This window comes from Sinocyclocheilus rhinocerous, unplaced genomic scaffold, assembly GCF_001515625.1.
Source record: "Sinocyclocheilus rhinocerous isolate Xijiao unplaced genomic scaffold, SAMN03320098_v1.1 scaffold1386, whole genome shotgun sequence".
Lineage (NCBI taxonomy): Eukaryota > Metazoa > Chordata > Actinopteri > Cypriniformes > Cyprinidae > Sinocyclocheilus > Sinocyclocheilus rhinocerous.
The window spans coordinates 74,302-90,268 of record NW_015660628.1 but is presented as its reverse complement, the minus strand read 5'-3'; the positions used below and the strand labels follow the sequence as shown (position 1 = coordinate 90,268).

The following is a 15,967-nucleotide window of genomic DNA, read 5'->3' as shown; positions in this document are numbered from 1 at the left end:
AGACTAGTTTTAAGCTTTTAAAGGAATCAATATTGGTAGCTTTTGTTTTGAACAGTGCAAGCAGAAAGTTTATGCGCGCGGCATTACAACTCATGATTAGATGTCGTGATTGAAAGACACTTCCTCTGCATTCTTGCACTGTCATCTACTACAACTGCTATGATTTTCTGCCTGGTTAAATCTAGTTTTAGACCGTATATTCACATGTGTACCACAGTTTCAATCTACAAGACCAAAGAGTTCTGAATCCTCTATGACAAAGCCATCTATCCTTCTCTTTCATTTCTGGAGGTCATGGATTTTGAGGCATTTCACTGTCCCAAAAGGATTTCATCCATGTTCACCATCACAATTCTCCATAATCTGAAATCTTAATAGAATTCCATGGCTGAGACACTATAGGAACAGAGGTTATCTGGTTAACTGGATGATATACTTGAGAGATTTAGCTTAAAAACACACACACACACAGACAGAGGCACATGAAAAGCTGAACCAGAAGCAAGGAGTTGAACATTACAGGCATTTGGGCTTAAACATAAAGCAAAAATATAATATAAATTGTCCTCTCTCAGAATACCTAAAATGTTTAATTTTAGTCTTAAAAGGGAGTATAATCAATAGGGTGGCAAATTAAATTAAATTAAATTTACTAATTTTTATTTTCATATTCTTATTTGAAAGCACAAAAATTAATCTGTAACACAATCTGTAAAGCACTATGCAATACGTGACCAGACCACAGAAAGTAATATAAAAAGGTAAAAGAATAATTTTGCACAAAAAAAAACTATTAAAATTATGTGCCTATTACATACATACATACACAGATGATATATATATATATGTGTGTATATATATATATACACACACACACACATTTTAATACAACAAGACAACAAGTTACAGCTAAATGTGTATAAAGTCACATATCACATGACAGATGGTATGCTGTGTTTCTCCCTAACAGCAGCATGATGGGAGGGCAGACCAGATGTTATTGAAACATTCACTGAAAAGACCTCACATTGTGCTGTTACTGTCATTTTTTGCAAGATTCCTGGAATGTGTTTGGCTGAAGCCACATGAAGGTCAGGAGACTGAGATCAGACACAGAACATGTGATCTCGACGCTTCTCCAGTCAACAACCTACTGACAGCAAGACTATTCTCATCCATATTTGATAGGTAAGTAAGTGAATAAATAAATACATTTAGGGTTAAAAGAGTGGTAGTCCCTTTTGTTAAATGTCTGTGCCTTGATAACAAGTACCTTAAGACCTCAGCAAAAAATTAAATGGCTCCATCCACTTGTGGACAAGTGTAGCTTTTGGATTCTCTGGCTTTGTTGACCTCAGACTAGACAAGTTATGAATTCCACCGAAGCCTGAGGGTAAAGACATAATTAAAAAAGAAGTTATTTCACATAATCATAGCGCTGATGAAAACAGTGCCTGAGATGGTCTGCAGGGGCATGTTATGTATTGATTGGAGAAACCTGTTATCAGTAGCCTCGCATGAACTGAGGGAGCGGAGCGCTCACGATAAAGACTGTCTAGAGTCAGAGCAGACGTGTGCGCATGGCCTGAGCTGCTGGGTAAATGGATGAACAGACAATCTTTCTCCTTTTGGCTGAAGTGTAGCCTGTGTCTGAAACCTCACTGCTCGGTCAGTCACAGACTTACAGACAGCATTTTTGGTCCCTCATCAGCAAACTGCCTTCAGACTGACGTCTAAGGTACAACAATGGGATCTAGAAAAGAATAAGTTATAATAAAGCAAATACTTCATGCATCTTTTTTTTCAGAAGCTCTATCAGATGCATTTTTTTTTTTTTCACGAGCACAACATCATGGGCAGCGAAGGACAAAAAAGGGTTTGTACGTACCTTGATGTCTTCCTGCCTCCATACATTGCCTTGAGAAAGTTTCTGTACACTTCAGTCAGCATAAACAACAATTGGAGGTTCTAGGCCAAGTCTAATTCTCAAGTAAAGCAATTTTATCCACTAGAAATTTGCAGATTTTCAATGTTTCAACCGCTTAACGATCAACAGTACTGACTATATTTCTACCACTCACAGCCAATTTAGGTCCAATAAAATGTAGCATCCATTGTGACTAAAGTCTACAGACTCTCTTCAAAACATAATATTGTATAATGCATAAAAACTTGTGTAAAATACAATATAATGTTTTTTGTCTAAGTGGTTCATGTTGTTCAAAGCTGTTTTTTTCTGTGTTCTTCAATGATGTTTATGCAAAAATTGGATAGTGTAGAAGGCAAAAGGGGGTCCAACCCGGTACTAGCAAGGTGTACCTAATAAAGTGGCCAGTGAGTGTACATCTCATTACATCTATATCCAGCTAGTGTTACAACTCAGTAGTGGGGTAGATTGTAACAGCAGGACTCTTTGTATTTGACATTAACTCACATAATCTGTGATTATGCAGTGCACATCCAAGTAAATTCAAATTGTAGTAGACAAATGTGAGTACCATGTATCAAAATTTGAGACATCTAGCACAAACAGTCTCCGAGTTACTGATGCTCAAACAAAAAGTGTTACAATCATCCCCGGTCTCCTCTACATTTTAAAGGAATTCAAAAAAAATATCTTTCAGAATTGGTCTGTACACTCTCAGGAAAAAAAAGGTACAAAGCAAACTATCACTGGGGCACTATCCTTTCAATAGTTATTAATATGTACTTAATACTAATATGTATCATTTATTGGTAAATAAGGTACAAAAAATGTACCTTTTTAGCTTTTGTGTCTTAAGGTACCACCCTATTGACAGCCTGAGAGTTTTATTACAGTAACTGAAGTAAACATGGTATTTTAGTGAAAACTATGGTTGCAATGGTTAATTTGTAAAGGATTGTTTTACCTTAATGTGATGCATATGGTGAGATTTAGGTGTTTTGTATACAGTAATGGTTTGGCACTTAAAGAGGCATATAACCACACAGCCCAACAAAAGGCAAGCGTGATTATCAATATTCTCCACAGAGGCTACATTTGCATCCCTGTAACCTTTCAGAGCAAGGCAGGGAGGTCAGAGGAAATTTCCTGCCTGTGTGCCATTCTCTCTCATTTAATTGGCTTGAGAGGCTCTGCCCTTTGTGGTCCTGTCTGCATTTTCTCTTGTCTGCTTTCTGCTGTTTATTCCTCTGGCTTGGCATGAGAAGCACCAGCGCAGCATTAACTGTGAGAGCGAGCTGAGAGGGCGTTTTGTAGCACTCTATTCTTTTCTCTTGAGCAATGGGAGGCTTAACATTCAGAGTCAACAATAATGATATTTCCATTACTTGTACTCCTTCAGGATGATTAACTGATTAAAAATAATGATCGGAATCTAGCCTCAAAGTATTATGCATAAATAAAGACTAAAGTTACAGTTACGCTTCGTGTCTATTTAACATTCAATACACAGCAAAAGTATTCTTCTTAATCTGTATTTACATCCTGGTTTCCAATATGTCCTCTAAACAAGCTGTATATCCTTGAGAAGGCCAACAATATTTGCATTTAGTGTGTAAGGTCATCAAAAGAATGAAAACAACAAACTCAACCAAGCCTCAAAGTATTTTAACAATGAAAGCCAATAGAAAATGTCTATGTCTCATATGCTTTCTAAATAAAAATGTTTAGTTTAAAAAAAAATCATCAAAAGGATTACATTATTCCTTGAAGAATATTAGAATAATAATATAATATTCTAAAATAGAATAGTATAAACAAGTGAAATTAGCCATGTTAAATGTTATCATTCAATTTTTATATATTGTTAAGATTGTATAACATAAAGATGCCATGCACTCTAACAAAAAATGGTGCTAAATTACATAACGCTGTTACATGTACCTAGTTACTCCCCAACACTGAGATGTTATATAGCACTAAAGGTGGTTCATTGGCTTGTAATCATAGGGGAACCACTTTAAGTGCTAGCACCTCAGTGTTGGCGAGTAACTAGTTACGGTGTTATAACGTTAAGTAATTAAATAACGGCGTTATTTAATTACAAAATAAATGTAATCAGAAAAAATGGAACAAATAGAAGGGCCATACTGGGCTTAACAGGTTCTTTATACAGTAGCGGTACTATATAGCACCTTAACCATCCCAAAGAACTGCTGAAGAACCAATTTTTTGTGTGTGTGTGTAGTCGTATTAGACAAACATCAACCTTAGCACTTATCACACAAGCCTCAATAAGGGTGATGAACAAGTAATGACTTTAAGATACGCTCATGACCCAACAAAATGCTGCAACTGACGACACAATCAGCAACAACATAAAGACGAAAAATGAAGTCAGCAAAAAGCAAAACAATAATCATATTACAGTAACCACATAAACTAGTCATGCTAGGTCCTCAAAACCATCATTCAACAACATTGTTCAATATGAATCTGTTATATAAAATATGGGGGAACACTCATTGTATGTAGATTAAAAATGACTTAGAATTTGTGGCTCAAAAAGTCCAGTATAAAATGTAATTAACAGGGGTTTTGCCATGTATTCTCAAGAATTAAGAAATATCCTACAGCGAAGCATACACTAAAAGTTTATTTTATCTTTAGTCATGTTTTCAAAGACATCCATCATTAGCAGCTAATAAATTTAATTCCATGCACATAAATTATTTTTGATTCTCATGTCTTGCGCTGTGGCATTACATTAAAGATGAAAAACTCCAAATACGCAGTTTGCTGCCATTAGCCTTTTCATGGTGGTGTGGTGGATGGCATCTTTTCCATTATTAATGCCGTAATACCACTAACTGTCAGTAAATAGCTATGTCAGCAGTGAAACGAAATGCAGGAGAGTGGAGATTAATGTATTCGTCAGTGCCTCGGTGTGGTTACGGACACATTATGGCCTTTGCCATAAAATCAGGGCAATATGACTGTACTTATTGAAGAGATAAGTCAGATGACAGGTTTTCTGAAGCAATACGGTGACGGTAATTGGCTTTTCGGTTTAGATATCCTTTAAAGTCGGTGCAACTGCTTTAATATTAATGTAAAATCAACAGCTCTTTTTGGAAAAGAAAAGAGAAGACTTGCAGAGATGTGCGGTGCACAGAAGGGTAAAAGCAGAATTTGTGTGAGGGCAATGCGAGTTCACTTCTCATTACTTAGACATACATCAAGTCAGATTACGATTTAAAAACTAAAATTTTACATTTTTCTGAAGAAAATATGAGTGCTGCTTGCCTGTGTAACAGTCACCGACTTAATGCTAGGGTGTAATGGATGTCAAAAGCCACAAGTTTGTTTTTTGTTTTTTCCTTTGGAATAACATACGAGACTAGACACATGCTAGGGTCTGTTTTAATTTGATGTTAAGTTTAAAGGCATTTTTAACCCAAAAATGATAATTCTGTCATATTTAGTCATGTCGTTTCAAACATGTATGGTTCTCTTTCATCTGTGGGACAAAATAATTATAGTATTTTAATTTCTTTAGTTTTTCCAGATGTGTAATAATTCTGTCATTAAGGTTCTTTTTCACTGTGACGTTTCTGGCGATCAGGAGCTACATGATGTCTAAAATTTCTTTGTGTGATATTTCTGTTTTCTATTACTTCAAAAAATAAATAAATAAATAGATAAACAAAATCTCCTCCACTAAAAAAGCTATATAAACATTCCACATTATAGAACACTTTTTGTTAAATAAATGTATTTCTTTTGACTTGTTTTTATTCTCTAATATTGTATTTTTGTTGAATTTTGGGAAATACATAAATAAAATTAAACAAAAAATATAATTGACTCTTAATTGTTATTCTAGTATTTTAATATAGTATAGTTTGTGTTGCACAGAACGTGGAATGACATGAACACACACAAAAAAAAAAAGAATGAAAAACTTTCATATTTTTGGGTGAAATATCGTTTGACTTTATTGACTTGATTTATAGTTTATTGAAATCCCTAGTGATGCTTGCCATAACTGCCAATAAACATATTATATAGCTGTGTTATAGATTAAGTGGAATGGCAAACACATTTGGTGTTTGTTTGTGTGTATAAGTTAGAGATAGAAAGAGAGAGAGAGGGGAACGTGTCAAATGGATAAATGTCAGTGGGCGCTTCATCGACAGCAGGCCCTCCCCTCCCTGTTGAAATGCCATTTGTAAATCATAGTTCCAGGGCCGACAGCCAGCCTCCCAGAGCAGAATAATGAGATTACAGCACTCACTGCCACTGTGGACACACAGGGGTGGGCTGGGGAGGCACACATAAACCTAGCTTACACAAAGAGAGCAAATCAGCTACATTTCACACACGCTAAAGGAAAAAGCAGGCTTTACACTGAGGCAGATTACAATTACCTCACTTTCCAACTGTCTTTCACAGTCGGTCACTCTTCAAGTTACATTATCTCTCCAGTCTCTCGCTCAAATCGAACTGTCTCCAAACCACTCATTTCCACATATTTGCATAACATGCAGTTAACATGCACAGTTGATGTAGCAGAGATGAGAGTTTGCTCAGATAACAGGGGGACAAATTTCTCACACTCTCTTAAAAAAAAAATCAGAGCTCCAGGTAGAAATGAAAAGGGTCAAAATGTCATCAAGCTCATTGTCTCAATCTAATTAATTCCTAAATGCATTAAAAATGCAATTTATACAGACGATGAATTCATTTGTGTGTGTGTGTGTATAGACATATGTTTAGCTGGTGAAACTTTCAGAAGAAAGTAAAAAAGTATGATTCAAAGATTAAAGAAAAAAGGTGAAAATTCTAAAGAAAAAGGTTACACAAATAAAAATATATATTTTTAAATAAAAAAGATTTGTTTAAAAAAAGAAAACAGAAAATGATAACACATACATAGCAGACCCTTGTAGACTTTGATGACTGCGTGTCAAGGTCAGTAAGTACATTTTTATGACATTTACATTTTATTGACATTTAAGTTCAGTTTGTCAAATAAGAAAGGGTACTTTCTTAGAAAACCAAGAAAACTTAACGAAATTCATGCTTCAAAAATGCTAAAAAATAAATTGTTTAAAAAAATAACTTGATGGTAATACTTGAAATGGTTATAGGCATATATTCTTTATGCAAATTTTGTATAAAAATGTTATTAAAAAAAAAAAAACATAGGAATCAACATGAATACAAACAATTAATTTACAATATTTCTGCATTATGCTATTTTTCATTTTTTCATTAAAAACTTTATTTGTTATTAAGTTTGTTGCAGCCTGACCTTCTTAAGATTTTTTGTATCTTTTAATTCTTTTTTAAATCAATACTCTGTGAAGCACCAAGATGCTGATCTGAAGAACCTATCAAGAAACAACTTTTATAATCTCCAAAGAACCATATGCCAACTCGCATCCATATAGGTCAGTCAAATTGACGCGTGAGAGGACGCTCATAACTACTAAAACCTCAAGACCTCACTTTTGATGGAACAATCCCTCTGTCCCCCAGCCTTCTGTTTTAATAGCACAGAGGAAAATCCCAGCGTCTCAGACCATCTTGGATGAAAACTGCTATAGAGGAGAGAAACACATTCGTTCTTTACCTCCTCCATCTCCAGAGTGTTTTTTAAGGTCACTCTTAGACTCACCGGTGAATTCATGAATCCATTCATACCTCGTTCCTTCCATCTACAGAGCAGGTACCAGATGAAAGAAATAACACATGCTCACCAAGAGCCAAAGTATCATCTGGTGAAGAATATGAATAATTCAAATCAAATGAGCCATAACAACTAAAGCCTATTCCATGATTCCCCCCACCCCCCTTTTTTCGTTCCAGCTGAAACGAAACAGCGAACAGATTTGGTCAAGATTTTCCTTTCAGAGCCTCTCACAGTTTATAGGTTCCACTTATCTAATTACATGCATGACACAAGGTCAGGGATGTTGTGAGATGGCTGAGGAGTACTTATAGTTCAAAGAGGTACTCAAGCTTATATGCCATCTGATTTCCATGTAAATAACATGCGAGTTAAGCGGCACATAGCAAATCAAAAGTCAGGGTTACACAGTGCATGATAGACAAGTAAACAGACAGCTAGATATACAGCTAGATAAAGACAGATAGACAGACACAAAAAATTATCATAACATTGTTAGTCTTTGAAGTATCTTGAAGAAACAAGTAGCCTATCATGTAAAGGTTTTTACCTTAAGAAATTTTGAATTCATGAAAATTTGAGTTCATGTTGAGGACGTTTTTAACTTTTATCAAACAGATATGCGTACTTGTGTCCGTTTGTGCGCTTCACTTCAGCTAAAATGCCATTTGAGCAAATACATCAAATGAAATATGAATTTCATAAGCAAACCTTTTTTCACTATGACAGTAAAAGTGACAGCCGTTTTAACCGTGCTATCGCGAGCACGGTTTTATGTCAGCATTTGCTTTGTTTTTACATTTAAAGTGTCGTGTGTGTTTAAATGTGTATTTTTACCACTGTAGTCTGTTGAGCAGACCCAAACCACCACGTTGTAACTCTCTGGACGCTCTAGCTTCGAATGAGGCTCGAACGCTGATTCGCATGTTATATAGGGGTCTAAAAATAGCTGCGCTTTCAAAGGCATGTATGTTGTGAGTGACAATTCAGAGAACCAATCGGAGATCCACTACAGCTTCGAACTCCTCCCACTATGCGAGTTTAGCCCCGCCTTTCTGAATCGCCACCAAAGTTGTCGTCCCTTTTTTCCTTATATGGTTACGCACGAAGTTGATTGACAGAAAAACACGCCCCCTCGATTCGCGGGCATCCGCAGACGCTACGCTGGCTCCACACACACTGACTGACACAGTAACCCGTGAGCTACTGTGCTCCTGCTGCTCCCCTTCCAGAAACATTGTGAGGAAAGAAAACAAACCTGCGTGGATGGATCCTTTACTTTTAAACACATTTTAGTATCCATAGTGAACTGAAACGTTTCGGGTTTCGCGATTGATCTGAATGTTTCAGTCGCTCGCGCTGAAGCGAACGCGGATTCCTCGCGCAGAGAATCAAAGTCTCTCAAACGCACCGTTTAGCTGCACAAACATGGATGTTCTGGCCAATTACAGTATTTTTCAAGAACTTCAACTTGTTCATGACACTGGCTACTTCTCTGCGATGCCGTCTCTGGAGGAAAACTGGCAGCAGGTGAATTGCTTTTATCTCTGTTTTTGCCATTTATCCAACTTTTTTTTCCGCTTGTCAGTGTGCTCCTGCGTGTGCGCGCAACTTATAAAGACGCGACAAACAATATTTATTGCAACTCTGCATACTATTGCATATGCATTTAAAAATACCATGTGGTAGAAGTGTGTTGATGTTTTAATGCCATACCGCATATTTCTTGCGACCAAGTGCAATGTAGCTAAACATGCTGGGAATTTAAGATCTGAATAATACAAACAGAGGCTCTTTGAATAATAGATCTACATCTGTCCTATCAGTGTTTTTTCAGTCCCATCGGCATTGCACAGACTCTCGACTCTACTGCATTATATATAAATGCACGCGCGTGATTGACTCATGATGTGTCTGGCAGTTAAACGTGCATGACAGAAGTATACAGTGCGCACATCTATGCAACTGTGAAGAGTCTTATGTATAATCAACTCATTTTAATGTAAATGCCACTTTTTCCCATCCACTAGGATGGAGCCATGCGTGGACAAAGCACACTGACATCCACATGGACGCTGGTTTATGCACCGGCGTGCATTCATAACGATTTGAGATTTATGAAATCCATTTAGAGAACAGAATTGGTTTGCACCGTGCACATGTGAGTAACGACTGTGGTGCGTCGCGGGCGCATGGATGGAGGCATGCTTTGCGCAGAGTTGTGCTCTCCGCAGTGCTGAAGGGGCAACGCGTGGTCCATCCATTGATGCCGGTGCATTGCCTTCTCAGCGTGCATTGATTTTTAGATTGCTCCGCCATTTTTCTTAACCTATGGGTTGTGATTGCACTGCCATGCATTTTTCTCAATATGAGAAGTGAAAGCATGTGCATGCAATGGTGGCTGCTTTGGCACCATGGTTTTTTGGTTGGATTATTTGGTCATTATGCCTCTAACCTTGAGTTTTGATAGATGGTCTTGCAGTATTGGTCATTTTGAAAATTGATATATGCAAGAGTGTCTAAAATGTAATGTTCTAATTCATATGCACATGCATAAATATAATTACAATGTACAATGTAAAAATCCACTTATCAGGACCATTAAGCGAAATGCAAAGAAGCTAAAGGGTATTAAAACTGTTGAATGGTAACCATTTACAGAAACTAAAATGTGCACTTAAAAATTATTTAAATTTCTCATCTAGAAGAAAGTTCATCGATATGACTGCAATGTGTAGTGGTAAGTGTGTTTGTCGGAGCTTGAAAGCCAGTGTTTGGCTTTGCTATTGACTTTCAATGGTTTATATGAATAAGAAATGCTCAAAGACTGACATTTGACCTCAATAGAGCTCCTGTGCCCTTGGTGCTCTATAGTGCTAAGTGATCCTAAAGGCCAGACTTCTTCCTCCAGAGCAGCGAATATTGCTCACAAACCGTGTAATCTCTAGTAAGTGGAAAGAAATAGGCCAGTATTCTTCCAAGCTTTGATAGGCCTACAAGACTTCTTATTCTCTAGACGTTGCAGCTTTTCACCTCAGGTTAAGCTTTTGGTTGTGTTTAGAACTGACTGAATGCGGATGGCGATGATGTGTGAGACCGTGTGTAAAAACATCCTGACTTTAGCTAAGCAAAATGTCAGTCATCATATTGACACGTTGCACTTGAAGACCTCGGAGGCCAGTTCAGGTCATAAATATGATATTACTAGAAAAATCCAATTCAGTTTTTTTTATATGTGCAGCTCAAGTATCCAGCTATGTCAAGCGAGAATCTATTGAAAAGTGCTGAGGAGGGATTGTGTAGTCGCAAGATTCAATATAGAACAAAAGTTTCTTGCCCGAAGCCACTCCATCAACCATCACATGCCCTATAGCCATGACAGAGGATATTCCAAAAAAAAATCTCACCTTGAAGAGACTGTCAGTGTGACTCACCTACTCCTGTGGAGAAGGGTAACTGCAATATTGGAACAGAGAATAGAATGGCGTCTGTTCCCATCGAAACCGAATGACCATTCTGGAACACATGGGATACAGTGGCACATCAGACTATTCTGAAGTACGTTTGTCTCATAACATCTATTTTGGGACTTAGGGGAACTTGAAATGTCTTTTGTTCTCATAGCTTTCATTTCAACTGTCTGATATTTTTAGACTTGGTATTGAAATCTTGCTTGCAGCTGCAATAACATGTTGTGGTGCATGCGGGACAAGAAAAAGAATGCCTTTATGAGATGTTTCCCACTGTTTAACCATAATAATAAGAATTAGAGGTGGATGATATGACCAGAATCTTGTAAAACAATTAAATACTAAATAACATTAAAAAAAAAAAACAGGATGATTACTAGTGTGATATTGCTTTTATACAGCAGTTCAGTGAATAAGAATTTAATAATGAGTTACATTTTAGACATAATATTGACAGTGTTTTATTTTTTGTCAGACAAAAATAGTTTGAAACAAAGCCACTGCAGAACGGTTGTAACACACAGTAGTGACGTTACTGAATTATTCAGTGTTTTTGAACAAATCAGTTGAGTGAATGATTCATTGACTCACTCATAAAGACAATCACTTGCTTCGCTCCTGACCGGATCTGTTTTTAAAAGAATCAGTTGAATGACTCACTCATACAGTCGCTTGTCACCATCTACTGGTGAATCAGTGTAACCAGCAGAAATAATCACTGAAAATGTTCAATACTAAAACAAAAACTGACTATTAAAGCAAATATTTGTATTTATTTCAATTGTTTTAATTAATTTTGTGGAAACTTCTATTTTTTTGCCAAATCCAGTAAATTAAATAGCCTACTTTATTTAAAAAAAAAAAATGATTGATGCTAATCAAAAGATAAGATCATTCATGATAATTCTGACATCAGTGCAGAAACTCTTTCTCAAACAGTACACTCAAAGCAGTGAGTTTTAATTGCTCTGTTATGTCCCATTCTGTATTTTCTTAATCACATAATGTTAAATAGTCCTGCCCACTATTAGCACACCATTGCACATTACCCAGCTCTAATAAGTAGCATTGCTTTATGAGATTAAGGAAAAATGTTAATGGATGTAGATATCAAAAATAGTACTTTTCCCACAGCATGAGGTTTCAGTCATTTAATGGTGCTAGTTAATGGTGCTTCCCAGCTGTTCTTACACGATTTGTCATATGGCAAGCAATGAACTACTAATAAGCATTAGAAGTCTGACTGACAAGCGCAAAAGGAAATTTACACTTATAGTTCTTTGAAAGGTCTTACTACATTTAATCTATGTGTTAATACTATAATCACAGAGAGGATGTTTGACCCCTTCATTTTAAGAGGTTCTTGTATTTCCACGTCAGATTGTAATCAGGATGTGGTTAAGAATTTTTTTTTTGTAGTTTTGGATCTTTGGGCGCTCTGATCCACCACAGACGTTTTTTCTCTTGCAGCCTCAGGCCAGGGCATACTCTGTAACTGATACTGTAATGACTCTCCAAAGAGCCTAATGCACTGTGCTACGGCAGCACATTGTGTGTTTCACAGTGTCAACTACTTACAGGAACGCTTCTCTAAAGTCATTACGTTGCTTTCTTGACTAAATGCCCCAAAGGAAAAGTTGGGAGAAAAGTCTAAGAATAAACCAACCCTGTTTAACCCAAACCTCCCAAAATGATTTTTCGAAGTTGTAAATAACGAGTATTGTAGTGTGTTTTACAAGAAGATATTTAGTTGTATTCAATATAGGCTATATTCAATATTCTATTTCAGTTTTTCTGTGTTAATAATTGTGTTAATTGCTAATTGTTAATTTACTAACAATTCCTCAGTGAAAATTGCTTCCATTGTGTTTTCTCAGTTTAGCCAAACTTTGATGCAAAGCCAAAAGAAAAACGACCAAAAAAAAAAAGTAACTTGGACTTTTTTGTGCTCTGCCAACAAAAATAGTTAGAAACAAGCCACTGCAGAACCATTGCAACACACTTATAGTGGCATTATTGAATCAGTATGTGTTTTTGAATGAATCGGTTGAGTAAATGATTCAGTGACTCATACATGAAGTCTTATGTTTTTTCAAAGTTGTAAATAATTGGAGTGGCTTTTACAAGAAAATACTATTTCAGTTATTTTACGTCAAAATTTTGTTGTTTAATTCGGTGTGTTACTTGCTGTTTCTTTGTAAAATTTACTAGCAATCTCTGAGTGAAAAATGTTTCTGCACATAATTTTTTTCACTGTAGGCAAACCTCGATGCAAAACGACCAAAAACATGCCACATTTCTCGTTCCCCCTCTGAAATCTTATCCAATGTCACAGCCTCATGTCCCAAACTGCAGACCGGCTCCTGTAGTTGCATGCTTATGAGGATTGACAGGAGGCATTGTGCAAAAGTGCCAAGCATGCATATTCCGTGCTGCAGTCTCTGCCAATCTGAAACCCTGGCTGCCGAGAATCCGGAAAGAAAAAGAGACCGAAAAGATGAAACCATGTTTCCATATACTTCCCCATTCTTGGTTGCATCGAAACTGAGTTTTGCATACAGACCGGCTCCTGTAGTTGCATGCTTATGAGGATTGACAGGAGGCATTGTGCAAAAGTGCCAAGCATGCATATTCCGTGCTGCAGTCTCTGCCAATCTGAAACCCTGGCTGCCGAGAATCCGGAAAGAAAAAGAGACCGAAAAGATGAAGCCATGTTTCCATATACTTCCCCATTCTTGGTTGCATCGAAACTGAGTTTTGCATGCCGCAAAACCATCTTCAACCCAAGCTCGAGCCAGTCCAGGCAGTGGCCGCAAGCTCTCACATATCCGCCTCCTCGTTTAGGCCCATGGATCTGAGCGGATTCCCATTACCGTAGGCAATGACTGCTGAAATGTGTGTTATGTAATTCTCTCAGCGCCACAGCTACCTTCTTACAGTGTGCGAGTCGGCCCGCCGGAGAGAGCCAAACCCAGCCACATCACCGTGAAATTTTAAAGAGGTTTCCGGATCACACGGCTCCGTGGGCCACGTCTTCATGCTGGGAGTCAGACCATATGGATCATTTAGTAAAATACACAGAGTTCTTCCTCTTAAGAATAATTTATGGACTAGTTGTTTAGTGCATGTGACTCGCTTGGAGAAGAAATTGAGTCTGGCTGTCCTCTGGCTGACTTGTTTTCAATACTAAAATATTACACAAAAGAGACTTTTTAGAGCATCCACAGCCGGCTAATGTTATTGAGACACCATTAGCCAGCGCTTATTCCAAACCAATATGCATCTGTAAATGGGTCCATTCGCACCCTTTAGAGATTCCATTCACACTTGTCGCTTGATTGCACGGCCCTGAGATTGAGTCCTCTACATTATCAGATTTGCTGGCTCATATTAACTACATCACAGTCCTCATTTATCATCGAAACCAGCGACAGATTTTTGGATAACACGCCGTGTAATGGAGCTGAAATGATCTGGTTGCTTGAGATAACATCAGTGCACTGATCCCATTGCTACTGACAAGCATCAGTAATTGAAAATGACAAAGCGATAGCGCTCTCCATCGCATGAGTCAATTCTGGGAGTTATTGCAATATGGTTGTCATGCAGAGCGCATGGCTACTGCTTTAAGACAGTCGACTCGAGCGAGAAATGGGCCCGACGTGGGAACCTTATAAGAGGTGAAGCGTCTTTAAATATGCAGAGATATCATTAGTGCCTCGGCCGAGATGTCTCGCTGTACCTTCTGACAGGTTCACTTCTGCGGGTGGATTTCAGGTGTAAAAAACAGAGCCTGTTTCATCATTAGTCTTTTGACTCCCGCGAAGCAGACATATGGCGCTTTCTCAAGATCACTTAAGAATGTGGTTGCATTCCGCTCTTGCATGACATGCTCGTCATTGTCTGATAATTCAGTGATTGTGCAGCACCCGTCTTAAATAATATTCGGTATGCAGTTTTGCAAGCTTGTAACATAAATTTAGTTTTTAACCCTAGAATGCACGACCCCCCAAAAAAAACCTATAAAGGGTGTCAACGTGACCTGTATTGGATTCAGTGGTTTTCATCAAAATAAATGCATCCTGTTTTTTTTTTATTATTATTGTCAGGGTAATGAAACAATTTAAGAATTTGATTATGTGATCATGTGTTCACTTCCTGTGTAAATATACAATTAATTGTAATTTAGTATTATTTAAAATTATCGGCTACATTTATTTGATCCAAAATACAGTAACAGAAAAATTGTGATATATTTTTACAAATTAAATTAATTGTTGTCTATATTAATACAATTTAAAAATTAATTAATTTTTTTGATGGTAATGCTGAATTTTCTGCTGCAATTCAGTGTCACATGATCCTTCAGAAATCATTCTAATATGCTGATTTGGTGAAACAAGAAATATTTCTTATTGTTATCAAAGATAAAAACAATTGCTGCTTAATATTTTGTGGAAACCATGGCACATTTTATTTTTCATGATTCTTTGATGAATCGAAAGTTCAAAAGAACAGTATTTACTTGAATTAGTAGTCTTTAATGTTAGTTTTAATTAGAGATGCACCGATTGCAATTTTCTTGGCCGCTTCCGATTTCCGATTTTTTGTTAGTGTGATCTGCCGATACCGATTTTCTTTCTAAGAACTATAATTGACAGCATATACAAACAAAAATCTACTTTTCTTCAACGCAACGTTTTATTTTCATAAAAAAACACAAGTAAAAAGTCAGTAATAAAATAAGTACAAATAAAAAAAATTGCAAACAACAGCATAAATAAATGCAATAGAATAAATAAAGAGAGCTATGAAACTACGTTTTTCAGGTTAAGTAAGTTTTTATTCAGGTAAGAAATACTACAGAAATTAAAGTAA

General features: G+C 36.9%; 1 protein-coding gene across 1 annotated transcript in view; it reads left to right on the top strand.

The window, feature by feature from the left end:
• Positions 1-8,805: 8,805 nt before the first annotated feature.
• Positions 8,806-15,967, top strand: part of LOC107725403 (Krueppel-like factor 7) — a 42,304-nt gene continuing 35,142 nt past the window's right edge. The window contains exon 1 of the mRNA XM_016534647.1: positions 8,806-9,149. Within this exon, the coding sequence (XP_016390133.1) occupies positions 8,961-9,149 (189 nt within the window). The 5' untranslated portion in view covers positions 8,806-8,960. The remainder of the gene's footprint in view (positions 9,150-15,967) is intronic.